The sequence below is a fragment of the Panicum virgatum genome, chromosome 7N (assembly GCF_016808335.1).
Source record: "Panicum virgatum strain AP13 chromosome 7N, P.virgatum_v5, whole genome shotgun sequence".
NCBI classification, from domain to species: domain Eukaryota; kingdom Viridiplantae; phylum Streptophyta; class Magnoliopsida; order Poales; family Poaceae; genus Panicum; species Panicum virgatum.
Window position 1 is genome coordinate 38,398,878 of NC_053151.1, and position 9,258 is coordinate 38,408,135.

Consider the following 9,258-nt stretch of genomic DNA (forward strand, 5'->3'; position numbering starts at 1 on the left):
TCCAGCAGTGGAGCACTCCCGGGCCCAATTACTGCGGGGTGTTGCTGTACGGGCCGAACCTTCGCAAACCACGGCACTCTCTCGCAGTCACGGGCCGCTTCAGGCAACGAGTGGCCCGCTAGGCCCGCTCCATCCATTGCTCTGTTTCCGTGGCTGCAAGAAAAATATCCTCCGTCGACCGTCGCCTCCGGCTCCGAGGCGAGGAAGGCTCCGGAACCGGAACGGTCGAACACTGCGGCTGCCGGAGGCGTTTGCTTGCTACCCATGGCGACTTCTGCTGTTGCTGCTGCTGCTCTGCTCTGCCCCAGCCAGCTATTTCCCGCCGCGGTAAAGCCCCACGCTTAGAACAGGGAACCATCGCGTACTTTCGCACGAGTTTAATTGGGTATAGCTTTGCTCTGCTCCGCTCCCGTTGTAGTTGTCGAAGAGGGGGTCTCCCAGTGCGGTTGCTGGGCGGACGAGGAGGAGGAGAAGGGGAGCGACGGGGGTCGTGCGAGCATGCTTCAATCCTCTAGGCGACGAGCGTATCCTCCGAGAAGCCATTAAGGTAAAGTTTCTCTGACTCATCTTCAGATTTCCCCCCTTTGATCCAGGATTGGAGATGGTTCCAGCTTTGGTTGATTGTACCGATGATGACATGAGGCTTTAGGTAGCTTCTCTTGGTGCTGGAATGTGAAATTAACCATCCAATCCGACTCTTACACCTAGATAGTTGGTAGTTTCAGGCTTTCACAGCATTACTTGTTGCCTTTTGTACGCTTGTTAAGTTATCCTGGAAAATGGGGAATTTTATGCAATTTGTTTCGATGTTCATGATGATGGAGAAACTTCATATTGATCTATGGAGTTAACTCTTTCTTAATTAAACATTTCTGTGGGCTCTTAACCTTTGCGGTGCCCATGCTACAACTCTCATCGTTGTAGGCCAAACTAACAAAATTGACCCCCAACTTGATATTTAGACATATTATTTATTCCTTTTTTGTCATTTATGTTACAATCTCGTCAATTTAGGGAATCAGGATGCTTTGTGGAAATGGAAAAAAATGCAGCTATTTCATGAAAGCGTAGCTATAACGTTAGCAGCGTTCATCAAACAATACTAATACACTCTCTAATGTGGAATTTACTTTTCTTGCTTGTTGAAGCAAGAACAGATGATGATATTTAACTACCATGTCTGTAGGAGCCAGTAGCATTCCTGGGTGGTGTGTTTGCTGGCCTCTTGAGGCTTGACCTGAATGAGGATCCTCTCAAGGAATGGATCACTCGGACAGTGGAGGCTTCTGGAATAGCTGAGGAAAACAGCTCTGAAGAATCAAGTGAGGCAAATCAAAATGATGCACCTCAGCAAATTGAAATTGAGTGAGGTGCACTGGCTACCTTTTGTCTGCATAACATCTTTTCCTTGTAACTTATCCTGAATATCTGTAATACCTGAGTCATGACATTCTTGCTCAAAATTTTAAATGCTTATATTGTTTTTGAATCAAACATTGGATTAACATTGATAACACAAACATTTGGGCCTTGGTTTTGTTCTACCACTCCTACTTCATAATATTAGGCACCAGTCCTCGAGACATGTTCCTTCAAAACTAAACTTTTGCCACTAGTGTAAATGTATAACTGCAGAGTGTATTACTAGTACATGAAAAGTTATAAAAGTGAACCAAATGTAAATATGGTGTGTATGTGTTTTCCAACTAACTCTACTGATGATTGCATCAATTCATTTCTCAAATGTTGCAAACTTTGACTCTCATTATGTGTTGGAGCCCATACTGTTAAATGGAAGTTGTTGCCCAACAATAAAATGAATTTCACTTATACATGTATTAGGAAGTAGTTGGGTAATCAAACATCTTTCCATTTCTACATTGGCTGGTAAGCACTTCCGATCAAGTTTTGGCCTACTTGTTTAGTTCCTGATATCAGAACAGTATAGTGCTGGCCTCGTCTATTCATTGGTTTCAAGAGTTTTATGTGGGCATTCGTTGAATACTTGAATCAGTACAAGTGACCAATCATCAATTTACATGGAGAAAGGATCTTCCATGGTTTTTTTGGTGAATAGGATTTGAGTGTACAGCACATCTGAAATTGGAGTTTGGGGGTATGAATGTCTTCTGAAAGTGCAATCTCTTGATTCATGAACTTGCATGTTTTGAGCAGACTTTAAATGTGTATTCAAATGGGCCAGTTTGCTATACTAACTTCCCTCAATAAAAGAAATCAGCTTTTCTTGTAGTATATAAATTACTTCTGTGGAGCGCTGCTGCTCTTACATGGTTTTAGTTTGCATACTACAAGAGCAGCATTGCGAATATCAAACTTAAATAAAATATAAAGATCTCGGCATCTCTATTACATGATACTGATAGATTTTGTGAACAATGTAGAAAAAAAAATTCAATTCTTAGACAGATTGTTGTGGGGAGAAAAAGGCATGCATTTTTACTGACAAAAAGAACTAGATTCTTTATAATAAAATAAAGGGTAAAAAAAATTCTTTCATGTCACTGATGTATTGCATATTTACGAAGCATACTTGGTGATAATTTTCCTTTTCAGTGCTATTAACTGTTTAGTTTGCAATATCCTACTCTCTTGGTTTCTTCTAGAATCTAGATTCTAAATTTAAGCTACTTCTATGCTTCAACAGTGATGATGTTCTTATCATGTCCAATGGCTCCCTAGCATATGATGTTAATGCTGAAAACCTAAAAGTCAGTATCTGATTCAAAATATCAATATTCTTCGTTGAAGGTAGGTATCATTCTCATTGTCCAATTGAAGGAAATGTAACTATTTAGAACATTGGTTTCTCAACCATAATTTTAGAATATCTTGGGTTATAAGGGATGATAAGATTATTGAACAAATTGAATGTATATGTCAAACAATCATCTTCTCTCTTGCTTTCTTGAGCAAGAAAGTTACCATTCTGTATGAACTTAGTGAATCTTTTCTTGCCTCCTGCTTGTATGTGGGACACTCTTTTCATCTGGATTTCTCACACCGATAAGTATCCCCATATTATTCTCTTCCTTGCATTCTTTTGTGTACATCTAGACAGGAAGTTAAGTCGTCATATTTCCCAGCTGTTTGGCTTCTCTCATCACTCATCCATTTAGAAATGCATCTATGGTTTTGGCGAATTTATTGTAATATCTGGTACTAAATGTTACTACTTACAGCTACTCGTATGGTTCCCAAAACGCACCTCTGGCAAGACTTTGGTTATGGTATAAAATGGAGCGTGTTTTTCAGGACAAATTTGCATGCATCATTCTCATTTGTCCTTTCTACTAAATGCTTGATAATACATTGATAGTCATGTTTATAAAATTCGACTCATTACATCATCACTCTGTTGTGTTCGGAAGGGTAGGTACAAACACCATAAGCATTGACCAGACTAATCAGGTATGACACAGTGGAGTTTGTTGTGTGTTTGTCGGGAGATTGGTCGTTTGTGGTTCCAAATTAAGATGGGTGGACTATGTTCTGATTATTGTGCAATGCCTAGTGAGTAATGACAGGTGATATATGAAAGTTGGGCAGATTCCTTTTAATGCATGGTGCCCCACTTGAATCTGACTGATAAAAACTCATTTTATCTAGTCGGTGGATTTTATTTCTATTTTGTTTTCCATTTGAAGGTCTCTGAATAAGTCCACATTTGAGTTTGAACTTTGACGAACTCTGAACTGGGTATTTTTCTTCTGCCTGCACAATTTATTAATCATTGCAGTTTGGTCTCTTCTTTCCGTCCTCTCAACCGTGCAGGGCAAATCAGACTGTTGGGCGGTGCTTTCCAACTAATCCAATGATGGCCGCGGATCAAGCAGGAATGACTATCAGAATATCCTTCGCCTGTAAGTCTCCAGCTCCAACTTGCGAGGCGAGGTGTACGGTTGGCACTCTAGAAGCAGAAGCTGTAACTGTTGATTTGATCCAAAGCTACTGACGTGAACCTGAGTGATATAGCAATGCAACCACTAACTCCTTGATGAATGATGATGACTGGAACATATTCCCGCTAACTTTCTATGCTTCTCACTCGATGATGACTGGAACATATTTCTACTAGACCTTTTATGCTTCCCACTGGAAAGGGATTGCCCTTTAACGCTGACAAAGAAACGGCATGAACTCCGGTTCAGAACATTTCCTGTAACATGGGAAAAGTTTGGCACATGATTTATCGGTTAATAATTTGGAATATGATGCTGGTAGGTACCAAGGGACGAGATTAAGAATAAACGAGCATCACGGTAGTGTGAGCAGCACGGATTTTAATTTGCTACTTGACAGGCATTTACAGAGCATCCTTGTAGTGAGGCATTATTTGTGAAGATGAGTACCAGGAACATGCGACACACATGATACATCACTGTTTTGTGCTGATTTACATTATTCAGCTGGTCATAGAACAGACACCTGGCAGATGATAGATGCCCTGTCACCTGACATGTCCCTGTCAACAGACACCTGTGCATGCAAGCGACTTGAGAAAAGGGCCTACAACCAGCTCAAATGACCTCACCAAGCTTGCCAGGAATTTACAAGGCAAAAGCGGGTTCCATTCCATGCCATCTTGTGCTCTACTTGTCCGGTCACCAGCCGGCTTATCTACTTCGATCCAACCCAGAGCCGAGACATGGAAAGCGCTCCCCGTCGCCGTTGCAACCATGGCGGCTCAGTGCTCACGCTTCATGCCCCGCCCCTGTTCGTCGCCACGCATTCGACGTTCGCTGCAGTTAGGTGGCTCATGCAGATGTTCCCATGCCATCCTGACGACTTTCTCCTATATAAGAGTAGCGTGTTTAATTAACAGTATATCGATTACCGTGAGTTGATCTGCACTGCGCGTACTGAACCTGCAGCGTCACGGTCAGGGCGACCGACGGCAGCAAGCCATGAAGAGCTCCGGCGTCGTGCTGGTGCTCCTGCTGGCCATCGCCACGGCGAGCTGCAGGCACTCGCTCGCCGCCGCGGACGCTCACAAGAGCAGCGCCAGCATCCCCGCGATCCTGGGCCGCGAGCTGCGGGGGTTCATCGCCAGGGCCGGCAACATCTTCCGGTCGGCGGAGGCCGGCGGCTGGCGCGCCGCGAACTCCACCGCGTCGCCCGCCGCCGAGGCGAAGAACCTGCGCGCCGTGGCGGCCCGGCGGAGGCGCCCCGCCGCCAGGAAGTCCGCGGCCGGCTGCGTCAGCGCCGCGGCGTGCCGGAAGAGGCGCGTGATCTGCGCCAAGCGGTGCTACCGCGCCTCGCGCGCCGCCGGCCTCACGCACGTCCCCTCCCGGTGCGTCGTCAAGTGCAGGAAGTGCGTGCCCACCTGCTAGCTAGCTAGGTCGCCGGCGGCCGCCGATCCGATCCGCAAAAACCTGTTCTTTTGTCTGCTATTCCCCGTCGTACGGCGTGGATTAGCTATAGCTAAAGCTTCTTGCTGCTGCTTCTTGTCGATCCTCGTAGGCTCAGAGTGGAATAAAGGGGTGCTTATATGGTGAAAAAGTTTGAGTTTGACTACTGTAGCACATTTCGTTGTTATTTGATAATTAATGTCCAATCATCGATTAATTAGTATTATTAGATTCATCTTGTAAAAATCAATTAGATTATGTAATTAGTTATTTTTTTAACTGCATTTAATATTCCATGCATGTGTTCAAAAATTTGATGTGACGGATACTGCACAAACTTTTTTGGTAACTAAACGCAGCCAAAGATGCAAAACCTGTTCCATGCTGCAGTAGTAGGTGTGTAGTAGCGCCAGTGAATAGTGTGGTTTCTACACTGTACCACCCGTCATCAACGTTTTGGAAGATTTGGACTCAATTTTCTCCACTTGAATGCTGTTACGCCTATCTACGGCATGGAGAATCATGGTGCTCCAGTGCTGTGTAGTACACTGGCAACTTGTGTAGCTGCTGCTAGCAGCCGTGTATGCATCCATGGTTTGCAGTTGTAGCTGTGGGGTATGGGCGCGCGTATGGCCGCCCTCTCTGACCTGACCTGAGGTTGCTGACGGGAAAGCCGAACGAACTGCTAACCGTCTGCACTTTCAATCAAGGAGACACGTGCCGAGGACGGTGTCAGATCAGATGGGCACGATCACTGCTCGGCAATGGCAAGCACCACCCCCCGTCTCACCTAACGCTGCCTGCCTTTGGGTCAGAAACGAAAGAGACCTCGCCATTACTGTGCGTGGTTTGCGGTTGAGAGTCCGATCCGGAGCTGTGGCTGCTGCCACAATTATTCCCCCCATCTTCCCGATTGCCACCAAGGTTTCGGCACCCAGAAGCCGTACACGGGGGAAACCCCTGTCTGCTTCAGCTCACGACGGCACGGCCACTACGCCCCCAGGCTCCCCGGCACTGGTCCCGCATGGCCTGCCGCGCGCTTGCCCGGCGGCCGGCGCTGGCATTGATTCAACAGTGCCGTCCCGTCGATCGGTTGCCGCTGTTCGTGCGGATTTTCTTACTACGGCGCACGTCGGCGACCGTAGGAGAGGATGCTGGCTAGCTACGAGACCACTTTCTGAACTCTGGATGGGAAAAGGAGAGTTCTGGGCAGCACTGTAGATGGATTTAGACGAGTCGAGTCCTGTATTATTATTAGCACGCTACATTATCCCCGATTAAAAAAACTTAATAGTGGGCACTAGTATACAACGTTTTCGGTCTCAGACCATCATGGCATCATAATGGTGGAGCCGGGTCAGGGCCCAGGGATCCAAGCGGAGAACAGCTGCCGCCGCGCAAGCTGCCACCCGCCAGGGAAATCCCCGTGCGGCCGTGCGCTGCGAGGCCTGGCTCCCAGAATCGGAACCGGACGGCGCGGCGCCCTCGCTCGCTCGGCCGCCGATCGCCATCGCGCGGTTGCGCATCGCCATTCCGATCCGTCGTAAACCTGGCGGGGAGGGAGATCAGGGAGGGAGGGAGGGAGGGAGGAGAATGGAAGGGATAGACAGATGCGCGCAGCCGCTGCGGATCGACGACCGACGTGACGCGCGCGGGCGGTTGGGTTGGGGGAGGCTCGGGGCCGGCGGCCGCGGGGCTCATTACTTGCCCGGCGCCGCGCGAGGCCGACGTGCAACCACACGGCACGTACGCCCCTCCTGCCTCGACGGGCAGCGCCACCCGCGTGAGCGCGACGACCACGCGGTGCGGTGCCGTGCAGCGGCGTGGTGCTTTCCGCCGGCCCCTGGTCGGCCATCCCATTCCCATTCCCATTGGTCGCTGCCCGCGGCACGGGGGTTTCGTTCTCGAGATCGCCCGCCCGCCGACCCGCGCCTCGGCCAACGGCGTCGCCATTAATGGTCTCCCCGGGCCGGTGGCCAGTAGCAGTAGCCCTGGTGCTCTGTACTAGTATGTGTGCAGGTAGCTAGCAGGATCAGGAGTAGCTAGCGCGGCGTGGTCAAACCCCTGGCGGACAAGTCTACCACTCGTCTTGTTGGGAGGATGGCAGTTGAGGCCATCTCAGTCTCGGCTATACTAGCTCACGACTGAGCTCTATGGCTGACCACAGCAACAGTCAATCGTGTCCGTCCGATCCGGCCGTACGTGCGTGCGAGAGTTTTGAACGGAGTTTTGGAGGCATCATGCGATCATGCGATCAAGCGAGAGAGTAGACAGCAGGCACAGGCGCGCAGCGGTCACGCATGGCTTGCCGGCGTGGCGACGCCGAAACTTGTTGCGCCAACCGCCCACAGTGAGGTGGGTACGGGAACCGATCGGTCCAACAGCTAGCTCGCGCGGCTTGCGCCGCCGCGCCGGCGGCCGCGGTCGGGTAACCTAGCAAGGGGCCAAGGGCGCGTGGGGTCTCGGATGTTGGAGACGATTTGCTGGCGTCAACTTTGTCACCAGCTGCTGTTGCCGGGCATGCACTCCGTCGCGCCATTGCTGCGCCCGCCCGCGGCCCGTCCTCTCGCGATCCATCAATGCAAACGCAGAGTACTAGCTACCACTGTGGATACTATAGCACCAATAATTAATTACGTATCTTTTATCAATATACAAAACATGAACTTTAGTTTCCATTGTTCATCACTACCTAGATTAGTTCAGATTTACTCATACATATACACGCTCTCTGAATGAACACAGGTGCGGCGTGTATCAGATTTGTCATGCCAAATTGCATTGACACACAACCCATGCGCCCCTTTCATGAGCTACTCATGTCAGGCCCTGTGCCTGTCATGCCATATGCTCTAGGGGCATCAGGCCAAGTATTTTACACAACTGGAATTCAATACTAGTAGCACTCCGTATAGATCTACTAGTAGTACAAAATAATCGCTCCCAAGAGAGTGTCCCAAGTGCACGCCATCGCTGGCTGTCGTGCGCATCCGCTCCGGCCGGTGAATTCAGAAAAGAAGAGGGGACGGACCGGCGGGGCGCCACGGATTGAATGCTCGCACAGGAACCGAGAATTATGGGGATGAAAGGAGACGGGCCGGCGACGAGCCGACGAGTCGGAAGGAAAGGAAGGGCATGGCGATGAAGGAAAAAAGTACAACGCCAATGCCTACCAGTACCGCTATAAATGCGTGCGCGCCTGCCGGCCTGCAGCTGGCTGGATCTCTCATCTCAGCCGTCTCCGGCCGGCGCCTCTCCTCTCGCCTTCGTCATGTGGCGCGCCGTGTCTCGAAGGTGCCGCGCCGTAACGTGTCGGCTTTGCGGGCTTGTTTGGTTTATAGCCACACATTGCCATGCCTAAAGTTACGCAGCCAAAAGAGAAAAACAAGTGTTTGGTTGCTCACCGTTGCCACAACTTTTGCATGCAGATTCTTTGGCAGAGGCGAACTGCTGCATGCCGTCGTGGTCTCTCGGCGGCTCGCCGTTTGACTTCCGTTCGCTCGCCGGACTCCGATCCAGTTCGATGGTCAACGTCGTTTTTTTTTGCGGTAACCATGCGGTGATGCTGCCGATGCACGGGTCTGCCCAATTGACCACGAACGACGATACAGCTCGAGAAATAGGCGGGCAGTGTGCCTCCACGGCCATCAGGTCTTAAGAAACATCAATTTCCCATCTACCACAATCGTGAGCACAGCAGTTGAGCCAGATGGTGTGAAATGAATGACTGTGATGTGATAAATCTTACTACTACTCGGTTTCATCATTATTTTTTTGAAAATTGTTTCATCATTATATTTCCATGCTGTTATACTAATAACTAACTAGGACGACACGAAAAACGCACAACTGCACAACGCACAGGGGTAAGAACTGTATGCAGGGAATG

The 9,258-nt window shown here is 49.1% G+C and overlaps 2 protein-coding genes across 4 annotated transcripts; both read left to right on the forward strand.

Moving 5' to 3' along the window:
- Window positions 1-158: 158 nt before the first annotated feature.
- On the forward strand, window positions 159-4,224 carry LOC120682119 (UPF0426 protein At1g28150, chloroplastic-like). 2 transcript variants are annotated; one of them, XM_039963876.1, is made up of 4 exons: window positions 159-327; window positions 419-547; window positions 1,187-1,370; window positions 3,793-4,224. In XM_039963876.1, the coding sequence occupies exons 1-3, from the start codon at window positions 265-267 to the stop codon at window positions 1,367-1,369; spliced, it is 375 nt and encodes a 124-aa protein (XP_039819810.1). In that variant the 5' UTR covers window positions 159-264; the 3' UTR covers window position 1,370; window positions 3,793-4,224. The 2 variants fall into 2 exon arrangements, with proteins under 2 accessions (XP_039819810.1, XP_039819811.1); XM_039963877.1 differs by lacking the exon at window positions 3,793-4,224 and adding an exon at window positions 2,666-2,942.
- A 136-nt stretch (window positions 4,225-4,360) lies between these two features.
- Window positions 4,361-5,520, forward strand: LOC120682118. Of its 2 annotated transcripts, none has more exons than XM_039963875.1 (2): window positions 4,361-4,770; window positions 4,893-5,520. In XM_039963875.1, the coding sequence occupies exon 2, from the start codon at window positions 4,926-4,928 to the stop codon at window positions 5,349-5,351; it is 426 nt and encodes a 141-aa protein (XP_039819809.1). In that variant the 5' UTR covers window positions 4,361-4,770; window positions 4,893-4,925; the 3' UTR covers window positions 5,352-5,520. The 2 variants fall into 2 exon arrangements, with proteins under 2 accessions (XP_039819809.1, XP_039819807.1); XM_039963873.1 differs by having other exon boundaries at window positions 4,361-4,765.
- Window positions 5,521-9,258: the final 3,738 nt, after the last annotated feature.

Bases quoted from the DNA above. Each gene is read 5' to 3' on its own strand.
- LOC120682119 (XM_039963876.1), top strand. From the start codon at position 265: ATGGCGACTTCTGCTGTTGCTGCTGCTGCTCTGCTCTGCCCCAGCCAG. The intron at 328-418 runs GTAAAGCCCCAC...CTCCCGTTGTAG, and splicing joins GCCAGCTATTTCCCGCCGCG to TTGTCGAAGAGGGGGTCTCC. The intron at 548-1,186 runs GTAAAGTTTCTC...CCATGTCTGTAG, and splicing joins TCCTCCGAGAAGCCATTAAG to GAGCCAGTAGCATTCCTGGG.
- LOC120682118 (XM_039963873.1), top strand. From the start codon at position 4,667: ATGGAAAGCGCTCCCCGTCGCCGTTGCAACCATGGCGGCTCAGTGCTC. The intron at 4,766-4,892 runs GTTAGGTGGCTC...CTGAACCTGCAG, and splicing joins CGCATTCGACGTTCGCTGCA to CGTCACGGTCAGGGCGACCG.